The sequence below is a fragment of the Podarcis cretensis genome (genome assembly GCF_951804945.1).
Source record: "Podarcis cretensis genome assembly, chromosome: 3".
In the NCBI taxonomy this organism is placed as follows: Eukaryota; Metazoa; Chordata; class Lepidosauria; order Squamata; family Lacertidae; genus Podarcis; species Podarcis cretensis.
The window spans coordinates 90,745,656-90,761,568 of NC_137172.1; the positions used below are offsets into that span (position 1 = coordinate 90,745,656).

Below are 15,913 nucleotides of genomic sequence, written 5' to 3' on the forward strand. Positions count from 1 at the left end.
GATCCAATAACCGCCAGAGCTGATTGATACCGGATAATACACAAACCTGCTAAATTATGGATTTCAGATAACTCCTAAGAGATGAAAACCGCAACCAGAATCAAAATGAGATGGGCATTTTAGATTGAATCCAAAAGTCCCCTTCTTCTGGCAGAAGGAGTCTTCCTTTGATGGAAGCTCTTCCATCAAATAAAAGCAGCTTTTGGATCTAATTTACTATTCGATAGCATATAAAACAGTGTTTAGGAGGTGCAAATTAACTAGTGTGTGAATAGCAAATCTGGGTTAGCTTGTTGATGGTAACAGGAGTGACTTGAATTGGATCTTATGAGACTGAAGTATTTTCTTAATATTGTTAACATAGTCCTTATGCTTCCTCTCCTAGTTAAGGTTGTTATGGCTCAAATGTCAACAGATCCTTTCTTCATCCAGTGGCTGCAAAGGTCATGGCTTTCTCCATAGCAACAAAATATTCCAGCCCCACTTCTAGAGCACAACAGGAGCCAACCTAGCACTGTGGAAAATCTCCATTAAAAGTGAGAGAGAAATCAGCTTAGGAATATGAAAAAGACATTATGTAAACCTAAAAACAAAATCAAATAGACTGTGCATGTTGAAAGTGACTCTTTCCGTATAAAACATATGAGCAAGCTAGGCATAGTTAGCAAATACCGATGACACATGCAAATAATTTCAAGAGCAAGGAAGTGAAATTGCACGGGGGGGGGGGCAAAACTCAGTACTAGCTTGGCTGTTACATGTTGTGTTTGGACACTCAGTTCAGAGAACTGCAAGAACTACGACTACATTTGTATTTTGTAACTCTACAGTGGTACCTCGGTTTTCGAACAGCTTAGTTCTCCAACTACTTGGAAGCCGAACACTTCAAACTCAGACGTGAGTGTTCCGGTTTTCGAACTGTTTTGGGAAGCTGAACATGCTCCAATTTGAGTGCACACTTCCAGGAGCGGCTTGGCCCCATCAGTGACTGCCGCTGCTTCCTTCCCTCTGCTGTGAAGCGCCTCTTTCCTCCGTACAAAGTGGAGTTGGGCGGCTCCTCGGAATGTGACTCCAGAGTAGGAAGACTTGGAAGTTGACGTCTCTCCCCCAGCGCGCAGAGAGGTTGTGGTGGGGGAACTATGCTGGGAGGTTGACTTTCCCGCCCCCTCGCCTTCCCTCTCGACCCCCGTCCCAAGCCAGGTCCAGGCGAGGCAGTTCAGGGGCCCCATTCCTGAGCGGAGAATCGGGGTGCTCGCACTTCGTACAGGCTCCAGCCCAACCGGCTCAGCATCCAGCGGCTAGGAGCGCAGCCGAGAGCAGCCACCGCCGCCTCCTCTCCGCGCTGCGGTGCTGCTGCCGCGTTCCGGTGCCGCCGTGCCAGGGACGCGCAGGCAGCATCGCCCCGACCGGCTCACAGCTGCCACCTTGTCATGCTGCCCAAAGTGCAAACAGAAGCCCTGGGACTCAGCCGGGCGAATGGGGAGCCTGGGCAGATGCCGGAAAACATGCAGGGGAGAGATGGAGGGAGATGGCTTGGGTGGGAGGCAGAAAACTTTTGCCTCCCTTCCCCCCCCCCTTAAACGCCCATCTCCTGCATCCAGTTAGTCACCTCCTCCCCCCCCACACACACCCCATGCGCGCTCCTCGTCCCTCTAGTTTGAGTGTTTCCATCCGCCCCCATTTAAACTTTCCCCTCCCGTCTCGTCCCTCCAATGGCAATGGAGGTCATGCAGTTTTTGATCACTGCAGTTTTTGATACTGGGTAGTAGATTGCAGACTGGTTTATTGCTATCATTTTATGGATCAATGGTCTCATTAGATAGTAAAATTCATGTTGAATAGCTGTTTTAGGGGTTGTTTTTATTTGTCTGGAATGGATTAATCCATTTTGAATTACTTTCTGTGCTATGGGAAAGTGTGCCTTAGTTTGGGAATGCTTTGGTTTTGGAATGGACTTCCAGGATGAATTAAGTTTGAGAACCAAGGTAATAGTGTCATAACGGAATGCATTCCCTAGATGGCAGCATAGGACAATAATTTCTATGAGTAAAAGCACCGATTAAACTGTGTAGCTGTTCTCCCTATACTTATAAACAGACACTTGGGCTGTGTGCATGCAATGCATTTAAATCACATTGCTTCCCTCAAAAGAATCCTGGAAATTGTAGTTTGTTCAGAGTTCTGGGAATTGTAGTTTGGTGAGGAGTAAACAATAGTTCCTGAGACTCTTTTGGGGGATGAAGCCATGTGCTCTAAGCATGCTTCATAGGTATGGTGTGTACACAGCCTTCAGGAAAGTACTGCTTATTGTACCATTCAGCACATGAGCAATAAAATAACCTGGCTAGAGATGTTTAACAAAACAGGTAACTTCAGAGGAGCCCTGCTGGATCTGGCCAAGGGCCTATCTAGTCAGGCATCCTGCTGCCCACTGTGACCAACCATGTACCCATGGGACGCTCATAAGATGGACTTGAGGGCAAATAGCCCTCCTCTGCTGTTATTCTCTAGTCATGCTGTTTTGATCCTCAAGGTAGCACACAGCTATCCTCACCCATAGCCATTTAAGCCTTACCCTATGAATTTTACCTTTTAAAGCCTTCTAAATTGCTGGCGTTCACCACATTGTGGCAGTGAAATTCCACATTTTAACTATTGCGCCATGGGAAGAAGTAAATGCTTTTGTTCTGTCCCGAATCTCTCACCATTCAGCTTCATTGGATAACCCCAGATCTAGGCGCTATGAGAATGAAAGGTCCGCCATCTTAAGCCTGTAATTGCTAGGTTTACTTATAAGGGACTACATCAAAAGCTTTTTGAAAGTTCAAATGGGGCTGGTCCTACCATGAGGCAGAGTGAGGCAGCTGCCTCAGGCAGAAAATTCTGAGAAGTGGGAAGTGGCTAGAAAAGTGTGCCATGTGTTCTGCTTTGCAGCACCTAAGCTCTCTTGCTGCTGTGATAAGAATTTTAAGGTCAGATTTTTGTTTATGACACTGCCCTAGCACAGCCAGAGCACCAATGAGGCAACTTGTGTCAGGTGGCATGCTCCTTCCACCCCACCAGTGTATGGGCCCAGATCAGGGGTGGGTGGGGTGGGAAAAGTGTCAGTAACACGTCTTGCCTCAGGCACCAAAAGCCCCGAGCCCAAATAAACAATATCTGTTGGATCACCCCTATCCACGTGCTTTTTTTATACTTTCAAAGAACTCTAAAAGGTTACTGAAATAGTACTTACCCTTGTGGAAGCCATTTTGATTCTTCAGCAAGATTTCTATAAGCTTAGTAATTTTATCTTTAAGAAATCTTTCCTGGAACAGGCGTTAAGCTAACTTACCTGCAATTCCCTGGATCCCTTAAAAAAACAAACGGGTGCCACATTGCTGGCTCTCTGGGCTTTTTGTTCAGAGGTCAATCTTAGTGACTAGGTATGTGTTTTTGTCAGAAAACTAGCGATTTCACATTTGAGCTCTTTGAGGACTCTCAGGTGGATACCATCTGAAGCCAGAGATTTGTTGGTTTTTAATTTGTCAGTGAGGCCTAGAACTTTGCCTCTTGTTGCACTATTTCTCATTTCTTCAGAGTTCCTGACGAAGGTAGCTCAGGTTTAATTGTTATGTAACTGATGTTTGTGCACTGAGGTCAGTGGGGCTACTCCTGAGTAAATATATATAGGATATAAGCCAGGTTGTTACCTGTAGTAGTTTTGCCTTGCTGTTTGATTGTGCCATACAACCCTTACTGCACTCCATTCACACTGATTGCCATTATTTTGTTTTACCATTTCTTCTAAGCCATGTAAGGTGCCACATATTTGAAGAAACTGGGAGAGATAGAACTCAGTTCTGCTTTGCTCAGCTAATATTTCGACAACTGAAATGAAATAAACCATAGGGACTTATTTGCCAGGTTTTTGAAATGCTGTAAATACTGTGTATCTCATAGGAGCATGCCCTTAGGAAGAATTGAATCCCTTTCTCCTGCAAATAATATAGAAAACACTGAACAAATACCTTTCTGTTGCTATAGTGATTCTGTTTGCTAAGAGCAAACTATATTTTTACTCTCGAGTACAAGGAGAAAACATGTAAACTTTCAATTCAACATAAATCAGCACTGTATATTGGGAATATGCAAAAGGATGCCACGAAGGACTCTTGCTTACACAAATTACACAACATACTGGAGTAAAGCAGGGGAACAACAAAACCCATCAGCCCTAACCACTGGCCATGCTGGCTGGGGCTGATGGGGCTTGAAATCCAGTAACCTTTGGAGGGCCACACATTCCTTCATCCCTGGTGTAATGCATGACTCTAAGAAGCATTGCATTTAGCAGGGATCTGGCTAAAGGCACATTATGCTTTTGCTGAGAACCCTTTCCTATAGATTTGCACTAAATTAATGGCAATGGCAAGAGACATTTTGAAGAAAGATAACATGGTTTCACAGAAGGTGAAGGAACTCTAAATGGTGTCTGGAATACTTTCAGAACTGCCTTGTTACAAACGGAAAGGCAAGTAAACACAAGGGCCTAGAGTGAGACACCCCTAGATAACAAGGCAACAAATTATGTGCAGTTATAGCTTCACAGGGCACTCAGCCTGTGCACAAATATAAACTCAGTATAGAGTAACTGCCAGGGTAGTCAAGCCTGGGAGCAGGGTTCAAGTCCTCACTCAGCCATGAAGCTCACTAGATAACTCCACATAACCTACCTCTCAGGGATGTTGCGAGGATAAAATTAGGCGGACTTATGTATAAACTCCTTGAGTAAAGGCAAGTTACAATGGAACAAATAAGTAAAATAAATTGCAGTAGGACAGGAAGCAAGTATTAAGAGTATTTGGGATTCACACAGAGGCGGCTACTAAGGAGCATCTTCCAAGCTGTTCCTTGGCCTTGCAGTCAGCAGCAGTGCCAGACTCAGCAGCCTGCTAGAAATGTGTTGTTTGGGTTTTGTGTTGAGCTTTTTGAAGTGTTAATGAGCACAACTTTTCAGACTCTGCTGATCCTGGGATCAGGCTGCCAATCATACTGTCTACAGTATAGTGATGAAAACATATAGAATCAAGTACAGGTATGCAGATCCCAGAGTCAGCTGATGTTTTCGACTGCATTGTTATTTGTTAAAACAAAATAAAAAAATTCCTTCCAGTAGCACCTTAAAGACCAACTAAGTTAGTTCTTGGTATGAGCTTTCGTGTGCATGCACACTTCTTCAGACACCTGTTATTTGTTGATAGAAAAGAATCTTTTGACTTCTAACACAATCTTGTCATCAGGCTGCATGGGGAGAGGTGACTCGTTCTCATCCAGATCTGCTGCTAATGCTTCCTGGCAGTTATATAGATGCTGCTCACCATTCTTAGTAACTTGAACAAAGTTGCATGCTCTTCCCCATTAGACAAATGACAGAGCTGGAAAGCCAGTGTTATTAAAAGCTGGAATTGAAAGAAACTGTGGGGCTTCTAATTTGAAATGGGAGGGATGTTTAACCCCATATATTTCCTCAGTCTTAAAACCATTCCCTGGAGACTGCTAATATGGCTATCTTGTACATTGTGTAGTTTTGTCCCTGCTGTATAACTTCAGTAATCTTGGGGGGGGGGGGGAGCCTGGTGATCACAAGTTGTCAAGAGCATCTCTAGTAATGAAGCTGAACACAAAGAACACTGGGAACACAAAGAAGCCATGTGGGACTTGTGGAGAGCATGAAAAGAATTGCCTAGAGAGGTGGTGGTGGGGCATCCATGACAACAGTGGCAGATAGGATGGGGAGGCAATGTTAAGGCTAGTGAACTGGGCTGTGTTCTACGGCACCTAGCAGAAAACATAATGAGTGCAAGAGGGAAAGAGGAATGTATCTCAGCAACAGAACTTGCAAAGACAACATGGTCCCATGACTTTAATTGGTCCAGGGGGATTTACACTTTTAAAGTCTTCTTAGGTTTAGCAAGATGGTGGGGTCTTTGTATTTGGTTGTTGTTTTTAGTGCACGCTCCATTATTTTGAAAAGGGGGCAAAAGGAGGGTGTTCCTTAAAAATCTACCGCAGTGCATCAAATCTCTTGCAACGTTCGCAAGATACACACTTTGTGGTACAACAAAAAGAAAAGCATTGCTATGACTAACCTTTACAGTCAATGGCATTTTATTATTATTATTAAAGGTAAAGGTACCCCTGCCCGAAGGCCAGTCGTGTCCGACTCTAGGGTTGTGCGCCCATCTCACCTAAGAGGCCAGGGGCCAGCGCTGTCCGGAGACACTTCCGGGTCACGTGGCCAGCGTGACGAAGCTGCTCTGGTGAGCCGGCACCAGCGCAGCACACGGAAACGCCATTTACCTTCCCGATAGTAAGCGGTACCTATTTATCTACTTGCACTTTTTAGGGGTGCTTTCGAACTGCTAGGTGGGCAGGCGCTGGGACCGGGCGACAGGAGCGCACCCCGCCGCGGAGATTCGAACATCCGACCATGAGATTGGCAAGCCCTAGGCGCTGAGGATTTACCCACAGCGCCACCCGCTAATTATTATTAGATTGCCATTATTAGTGTTTCCTGTGCCTGGCCTCAGAGCATTCTGCCAGCTAACGCTCCTTTCGATTTGTTAAAAAGGGTAGAGAAAAATGAAGTTCATAAATGCAAAAGTTGTTTTCAAGAGAGGGCTGGCATCCCTTTATAAAGTATTTAGATGAACACCCTGATGACTGGTACCCACCAACAACACATATAGATTTATGGGGAAACTGACTGTATTCGTAATCTTCTGGGGGAGTGGGAAAATCAAATTGTTTTGATAAAGTTATGCTTATATCCTGTTTCTTGAAAATTAAAAATAAAATAAAAATATTTTTGGTGTGTTTTTTTTTAAACACACACAGTGGGCTGGATCCAGATTGAGTCATGCTTTGAAGAGGCCCATGAGATCACTAGTCATGACAAACTTAAAGCCCATTGATTTCACTCTCCCACCAATTTCAATCGATTAAACATGACTCAATCTGGATCCAACCCAGTGTGTTCACTAACCACTGATCTGGATATTGCTTTCAGGCAGGGATTGCTCACAGGGAGATGATTCATTCTCCTGAATCCAACTAATTAAGTAACATAGTGTGGGAACACATCTTTTGAATTGTTCCTATTCTGGGCATTATCAGCATGGATTCAGAAAAGTGAATGGTTTTGTGTATGGTTCCAGCTTGTGCACCCTCCAAATTGACCAAAAGATAGCAGAACCATCTTTAATTTTTATTCTTTCTTCCCTTTTCTAACTTCACCCTGATCCAGTAAGGGACTTTCCTGCATGGAAACTGCTTTCTGCACCCAGCAAGTGTCCATCTGTCTTGTAATGCTCATCTGCCCTTCATTTAACAGGCTAGATGGAATCACATCTGGGGCACCAGATGCTGAATGGAACTAGCTGCCCTTAGGCTGCTCTATTCAATGTAATTTACCCAATAGCCTATTTGGAACATGATATTCCCTTCTCTTAAACTGAAATTAAAGTTCACCATTTAGGAACCCTGCTCTGTATTTATTTAGGGGTGAGTGGGTAGAGGGATCTTGACTAGTTTGCAGAAGGGGCATGTGAATGCATTCCACTTTTAAAACTGCCTTTTTAACAATGATAATTTTATGTATGGCTTTTTCACCCAACTACCTGGGTACATGGTGGCTGCCCAGAAGTCTTTGTGCGCCAGCAGTTGTCTTAGGGCAAAGCAGTTGCATGCATAGAACCACCACCACATACAGCAGCTTTCAGGCATTTCCAGTTTCATACCAAAAGCCAGATCCCGTCAGTGGTGGTGACAGCTACACAAAACTAGCTTAGCATGGGCTTGTAAGAGAGGCAGAGAGCAAGCAAATGTGTTGATTGCAAAAAAACAAAACAAAAAACCCTCACTTCAGATTTGTATTCAACATGAAGTTTTAGATTTATGATGAAGTATTGCCCACTAGTGCTAAAGTAATGATCTGTCACCATCTACTAGAGAGATGAGATTACTTCCTTGTTTGCTTTGTTTTGTAGCCCTGACCATAAGCGATGCATCTTTCAGTAGCAACAAATCTTCTTGGATGTCATTTGACTCCTTCAGCATCCGACACAAGGTTCATATTGAGTTGCAATTCCAAGCTCTTTCAGCAAACGGCATCCTCTTCTACACTGCTCAACACCTGAGCCCACGATCAGGTAAGGAGAGGGTCTGCATTATACTGTTTTATTATATGGACAAGGGGAAATAACCAATGCAGACATACATAGGTTCGCTAGAGTGTATCGTGTTTCAGCATCAGTTGATCAGATCAAGCTAATCCTTTGGGGAAAAAAGTTATGTAGTGTCTTGGACTGACTAAAATGGCTGCATTGCGCTCTTGACAAAAAATGCACTTAGATCAGCTGGATCAAGTTTGTCACAGGCAGTGCAGCACTGAGGTTTAGGAAAACCCTCTTCCACTGTAAGTTTTAAGTGGAATTTTGGTTGACCTCCAGCACTTTGTAGGTATAACAGTCCTCCCCCCATTTTTGTGAGGTGCATCTATGTTCCAATCACTCAGTTGGCATGATACAGCTATGCAGAAAGCATTTGTCCCTTCTCCTTTCACACCCCTGGTAGCTTTAACTCTGAAGCCACTGCTTTGTTTTCTGAAGTTGTTTCTTCAAAGCCATAAGGGAAGGCAGCAGTCGAAACTGGCAAGCTGTGTGTCAGTTTTGCCTCGTTCCCTCCTGTAGCAACCACAGCTTTTGTTAATTCACTCTCCTCTCACTCACACCCCCTCCCCAGATTTTGAAACTGCTGCTTCAATTACTGTTTCCTCCTCCTCTAAGCTCACAGCCATTTTAATGCTGGGATGGGAGGCTTTTGGAGCTGTGTTTTGTTTTGAAGTAGCACAAATAGCCTTACACGTTTCTTAAAAAGAAATAAATACTTGCACTGAAATCCAGCAATTTAAACAATAACGCTGGGAGTGCCTGCAGCAGGCACTTAGTATGTGCATGTTTGGACAAATTACCTGGTTGAGGGAACTGCCTTGCAAAACTCAGAGAAGTGCAAATTTCAAATGACACTTGTGCTTTGGTTATCTTATTGTGTAGAGGATGGGAAACAGAATATTTGCTTAATCATGAGCCCTTCCCCCAATCCACCTGCCCTATACCTGGCATCATATATGACATCTCGTGTGCGGCAGGTAAAGACGTGGCCCAGGTCCCAGTGGATAGCCCTGTTTGCAAACCCTGTCAATCAGCTCCATACAAAGGCCTGTACATCTTTCTGTCTTGCATGCACACTCTTTGAAAAATGAGAAAGGATACTAGCAGAGATTATGCCCAAGATTGGAGCTTACCTCCAATTGTATTAAAACAAGGGTATGTTGATAAAGGGATGCGGGTGGCGCTGTGGGTTAAACCACAGAGCCTAGGACTTGCCAATCAGAAGGTTGGTGGTTCGAATCCCTGTAACGGGCTGAGCTCCCGTTGCTCGGTCCCAGCTCCTGCCAACCTAGCAGTTTGAAAGCACGCCAAAGTGCAAGTAGATAAATAGGAACCGCTCCGGCGGGAAGGTAAACGGCATTTCCATGTGCTGCTCTGGGTCGCTTTTCCTTTAGCCAGTGTTACATAAGCCTTAACAATCCCTTTTGCCAGTTATGAAAACCTTAACAAACATTGCTCACGCCTAACAGCCAATTGGCACTGGATTTTCACATTGCTAGGTCATAATAATACCTTTACCTTTACCTAATAGTCAATTCGCTACAAAGATTAAAAAACTACACCAATTTTGAACTGAAGTAATGCATTCTGTTTAAATTTATGTATTTCATTGACCAAAAGAGAGATACCATAGCCTCCCTTGCCATTTTACAAAAACTATCCGCCTCCCCCAAAAAAACCCTACTGGATTCTAAAAGAACTGGTGCCCTGTTTGGCAAGGTGGTCAAGGAAGTAGGGGTACAGAATGTGTTCATGCTGCGTGTGCCATCCCAACCTTCCCACTTTTGAGGTCCAAAGGGAGCTTCCAAGCCTGTTTGGATGAACCCATTTTCTTGCCTCCATGCAATCAGAAATCCTGATAAGGCAGATAAGCTTTGATCAGATCGAGACTTCCAATTGCATTCCCCTGTACAACCCCTGTAGCCACCTTCACAAACTCGCATTGAATGCTTGTAGCTCATCTTCATATTTTCTACTACACCTTCTCAACCTTTCACACACCAAGCCGAATGCAGCCTCTTAGCCAGGCATGGTGCAACAAGGTTTTGCTAAATCTGTTCTTGCTCTCTTCCCTTGAACTGCAAAACAAGGTGGTTGTTGAGCACCTGCCAAAATGGTGTGCATGGCTGGCGGGCTGCATTTGGCTTGGTGAGTCACAAATTGTGCAATGAAGGCCTGTTCTGCAGAGTGTCAAGGCTGCTGTCTAGTAATGCTTAGCCAAAAATATGTGTTATCAGCTCATGGAATGTTGAAGCATCTTTCTTTTTCTTTCTCCATAGGCGATTTCCTAAGCATCTCCTTAGTAAACTGGTACGTACAGCTGCGCTACAACCTTGGTGACAGAACGGTAATTCTGCAGACTTTCCAAAATGTACACAGCACAAGCGGTACGTGGTATTTAATTAAAGCAGGAAGAGTTGGCAATGAAGGCTACCTCAACTTCAATGGCATCAATATAACCCGGGAAGCTAGTAGTGGCATGACTGCCTTAGATACACGCACAGACTTCTACGTAGGTGGAGTCTCTTCTTTAAATCTGGTTAATCCCATGGCCATCAAGAATGAACCCATCGGCTTTACAGGCTGCATTCGAGAGGTTCTTGTTAATGGCAGAGAGCTAAAACTGACTGAGAAAGGAGCTAAAGGTGGCGCCAACGTAGGTGACTGCGATGGAACTCCTTGTGGGTATACAGTGTGCAAAAATAATGGAGAATGCAAAGTTGAACCATCAGGTTTCTATTGCTTGTGCCCCAAGCATTGGACGGGGAAGACATGTGAGCAGTCTGCTTATTGTTCACATAGTAAATGTCTGCATGGAGGCATTTGTATACCTACCCCAGCTTTACTTTCATATACATGTGCATGTAGACTTGGCTGGTCAGGCCTCCGTTGTGAAAAAAAGATCTCATTTTTTACTGCAAAATTTACAGGCAATTCATACCTCAAATACATAGATTCCAACTATAAAAGAAGGGACCTCAGATTAACTAGTATATCTTTCAATTTCACCACTGAACATGAAGATGGTTTACTTGTATGGTTAGGGAAGGCTGAAAATGAAGACAATGATTTCCTTGCAGCTGGACTTGCTAGTGGAATGCTGAAAGTCATGGTAAACCTTGGAGAAAGCATTGCTGTCCCTCTTGTTCCGCAAAGCAAGTCTCTATGTTGCAAAAAATGGTATTTTGTCACCATTGCACAGAACAAGACACTCATCAAAGTGTACCTCGATGAGGAATTAGTTCTCTTTGAAGATCTAGATCCACAAAGAAAATATACTGCTCTCAATTATGGAGGGACTTGCTATTTTGGAGGATTTGGGCTCAATAGAAGAGTGAGCACTGTCACCTCAGGGCTGTTCAATCAGGAGTTTGCTGGCAAAATTAAAGACGTTGTCCTGTTTCAAGATTCTAAAAAGATCCTGCTGATTAAGGCAGAAGGCTATAATGTTTATAGTGGAGATAAGGATTAACTGCTGAATAAGAACCTTTTAATGTAAGTACAAAATATGAATTTTTACTTACAGTGCATGATGTATTATAGGAAACCTTTCCTTCAGGCTCCTTGGCTCTTGGACTCCCTTCACAGTCCCCAGCTCTCTTGGTTGTCTCTGAGTGAGGTTTTAATCCTAGCCAAACTATTTTTCCTTCTCTCTGAGAAGCTGAACTTCAGAAATGTTGAAATTCCCGAAGCAACTAATAGTTGAAAAAAAGGCAATTCTTTTGTGTTAATTTAGGTGTTTCAAAACAATCATTTTATTTTCTATATCATAGGTAGCTTTTGTATATGAAATGAGACTAATGTATATTCAATATAGAATTGTATTAATTTTCTGTTAGCTTATTCTCATAGAACTTTGCCTCTAAGTTTTAAAGCATACAGTATTCCGAAAATAAATGCCAAATGAGATAGAAACACAGTGGTAAAAGTATTTTTTTTAATACCAAACGTGTTTATAGTTCCACTACAAAAGCCAACTGGGTACTTCCACCATTGCTGACAAGCAACATTTTCTGGACTGAATGTCTGTGTATAAAACACACAGCTTTTTTTCACCCAGCCAGAACTCCCCAGAAGTGTGGGGAGAGACCTGACCAGCCTCAGCAAAGCCCCACTGTGCCTCCGACTCATGATGTCCGGGATCCACTGAGAGTCTCCTCATCTACAGAGGCACAGGTGAACCTGCACTTTGCTGGAGCTCTTCAACCTCCTAGCTAACAGCCGACACACAGGAAAGCCGCACCTCAGCTGAGCAAGCCCCCCAACACTGCTCCAGCTCACCTAAGCCAGAGAGGGAGGGGGGAGCTTGTTAAGCTGCTCAGCTGAGGCACAGAAGCTTCAGCTGAGCAGCCTCAACAATAGGTCTGGTTGCCATATCAATACATTGCCCAGGAATGGTATGAAGGCCAGAGCACGATGGTGCCATCACCCAGCGGTATATTGCGTGTGAAACTGCTGCCACTCCTCAGTCCCAATGCCCAGTGGAGCCATGGGGGTTTCACTTGCAATATACCACTGGGTGAAGCTGCCCATCTGTGCCTCAGCAGCCTTCACATGAGGCGGGAGGGGGCAGGCAGGTTGCCTCTCTGCCAGTAGGAAGAGGCGACCTGCCCACCCATGCAAAGGTAGCCTCGCAAACAGAGCTTGTCAGGCTCTGTTCACAGAGCTACCTCAGCCCCAACCTTCACATGGGTGGGCTGCCTCTCCCTCCAGGGAAAAAGAGGTGGCCTGCCCACTCCCCTGCCTGGGCTGTGGCAGCTGAGGCAGCCCCCCCCCCCACAAGAACCTGTCAGAGGTTGCCTCTGGCTTGCGAGGAGAACACACACCCTGAAGATGGGCTCTGGGGTGGGTCTCCTGGGGGAGGTGTGTTCCAGCACCTATTGGTTCAGGGAAAAAAGCACTGTATACTATAGCAAAGACACTGAAATAATGTTGGGGTGGGGGGGGCAGATGATAACAGAAGTACTTGTATTTATGATTGCTAGAAAATACCATTCACATCTCATACCCGTGTAGCATCAGGCTGCTAAGCTGTTTGGAAACGTGCTCAACCATAATCTCTTTTGTCGTTAACCACCATATTTCCTGATGTTAAAAATGGAAAACACAATCAAAACTGCCACCTCCTGCCATGGGGCTTTGCAAAGAGGCAGAGCCTCCACAATCACAGCTTTTCTGATCGTGGCAGCTGCTGGGACCATTGCAGTCACACAATGGCAATGAGTTCAGGCACCAGCAGATCCCAGGTCAGCACAAGGCCACCACTCTCCCTGGGAATGCACTGTTTGGTGGCTTTCCTCTGGCTCCAGCCAGCAGACCTGCCAACCAGTCATATACTGGGGTGGAAGGGGGAGCCTGGCTGAGCCAAGGGGAAGGACACACCACCTAATCCAATTGCCCAACCCCAGCCCAGTGTCAAGTGCATAGGGAAGTGGTCTGCCTCGTTTTCCTCAAGTGAAACATAAAAGTTTCAAAGAAAATGGTAAGGAACATTTTATGCTAATAGCAGCTTTGTCATGCTGACAAAGTTTGCCACATGTAGCACACGTTACTTTCATAAACATTTTTCAAATTTTCTCTCCATCAAGTTGAGCCTCAAACCCTGACCTTAGAAAGATTAATGTAGAAGCTGTCATCATTTACCTTTGAAAAGCACTCAGGACTGCAGCCTCTGAGGAGCTGGTGTTTTAAGCAGCAGTCAATGCTCCGGAATAAATATGGGCTTGCCCTATTGATTCTGTTTCGTAATAAATGAAAACTGTGATACTTCAAAACGTATACCCATATAACGATTTATAAAAACTATATTTGTTCCATAGCCTTCAAATAAAATTCTCACTAAAACCATCAGTGTCTCCTTTTGCTTCTTGTTCTTACTATCTAATAAAATGTTTACATCAAATGCACACTCACACCCCAAAGAGCTGATACCCACTCTCAGCAGCCAGGAGCGTCAGAGCTAGACACTGGAGGACTTGTCAGGAGTGAACATGGACCACTGGTACCCAACTGTATGGGAAACAGCCCTACTAGAAAAGCTAACCTAACCAACAGACCGAAACTGACATGGGAACAAATAAAAGAGGATGCTTTCTCCCCGGTGTGGCTCCCCTTTATTACACAACAAGACAACAAGAACCACCCACCGACAGCATATGAATCAATATGGTTAACTTGACCCAACAACCCCTCTCTTTCACACACACAAACAAAAGCCACTGCAGCCAACTAACGGAACCCAACCATGCCCTGGGCCCCCAACCTCTCTCAGCGTCAACAAAAACTACTGTATTTACTGGAATGTAATGCACACCTTTTTTGGCCAAATTACGTCGTGACAATTAGGGTATGTATTAGATTTGATGGCGCCAGCAAATACTTTTTTGGTTTCAAAGTTTTGAAAATGGAGGTGCACATTTGATTTGATGGTGTATTAGATTCACATAAATACGGTAATAAATTAAAGAGACCCTACCCATGTGACGCTGACACAAAAATCTCGCACATACACTATGTAAAAGAATGAAAGTTTACTTTCCCCTTCTCTCCCTCGCTCTCTCACCCCACCCTTCTTCTCCCCCAACCTTACACTGTATACAACATTAAAGTCTCACATTGAATATAACTAATCTGTAAAAAGGACTTATCTGTAAAAAGGACAATATATGTACTTCTATAAGGGAAACATACCTAAACACGAACACCAGCAACTTGCAAGTACTTTCCCACACAATTTTCTCTCACAAGTCAGATGTAGAATTGGCATGCCAGTGTTTGAATCCACAAGAAGATTGGGGGGGGGGGCATTACACAATTTGAAACTCACTAGAAGAGTACATCTTCTAGTTCTAAAACTGTGAAAAATGACTGTCTTCCATATGGAGAATTAACTTAGAATTTCCTATGAACCTACTGTTTTTCAGTTTCTGCAGGACTTCATCTGTTTACACACTAGTGAACATCTCATTGTGAAACAACTTTCCAATCCTTGCTTGCTCTCAACTTGCAAAATGGTGATTTAACCCAGAAGTAGCATTTCACTGATTGCCATGTCAAGGGCCTTAAAACAGTGCAAGATCTTTGCTATCTATGCAAGGTCTTTGACTGCATTCTCTTTGCCTCCCCAGGAAACCAAACCAAACACCAAATCATTATTACAATACTATGATTAAGATTCTGTGTTTATGTACTGCCCTTCCTTCCCAGAGCTTCCAAAGTGCTACCAAATACAACTAGAAAAGAAAATCAGAAGCAAAATACAACAAGCACAATGTCTTTGGTTGATAGATACCAAGGCAAATTCATGTCCCAAAAGCAAAGCAACCAATATGCCTCTACCTAATGCGTAAAAGGCAGTAGGGTGGGAGACAACCACACTTCCTTAGGGAAGGATTCCATCACCAAGAAAGCCCTGTCTTAGGTCGCCATAATCATGGGCCACCATATTCTCACATTGGCAGGATCAAAAGCAGGACCTCCCTTGCTGATTTCAGAGCACAGGTTGGTAGGTATTCAGACACAGTTACTACTACTACATTAAATATTAGTAGCTGTACTCATGCAACTCTGATAACTGCTTGCCCAGAATTTCAAAGGAAAATTCTTCACATAGCCCTCAGTACTCTAATACCACCCACCAGTTAACCTACCAGACTTTATTCTAAGCCCATAAGAAAACACAGAGAATAAAAGGCATGAAC

General features: G+C 44.0%; 1 protein-coding gene across 4 annotated transcripts in view; it reads left to right on the forward strand.

Moving 5' to 3' along the window:
• Window positions 1-14,092, forward strand: part of EYS (eyes shut homolog) — a 490,906-nt gene extending 476,814 nt beyond the window's left edge. For all 4 annotated transcript variants that reach the window (XM_079970286.1, XM_079970287.1, XM_079970288.1 and 1 more), the window contains 2 exons: window positions 8,031-8,192; window positions 10,493-14,092. In XM_079970286.1, coding sequence (XP_079826412.1) covers window positions 8,031-8,192; window positions 10,493-11,685 — 1,355 coding nt within the window. In that variant the 3' untranslated portion in view covers window positions 11,686-14,092. The remainder of the gene's footprint in view (window positions 1-8,030; window positions 8,193-10,492) is intronic.
• The last annotated feature ends 1,821 nt before the right edge of the window (window positions 14,093-15,913 follow it).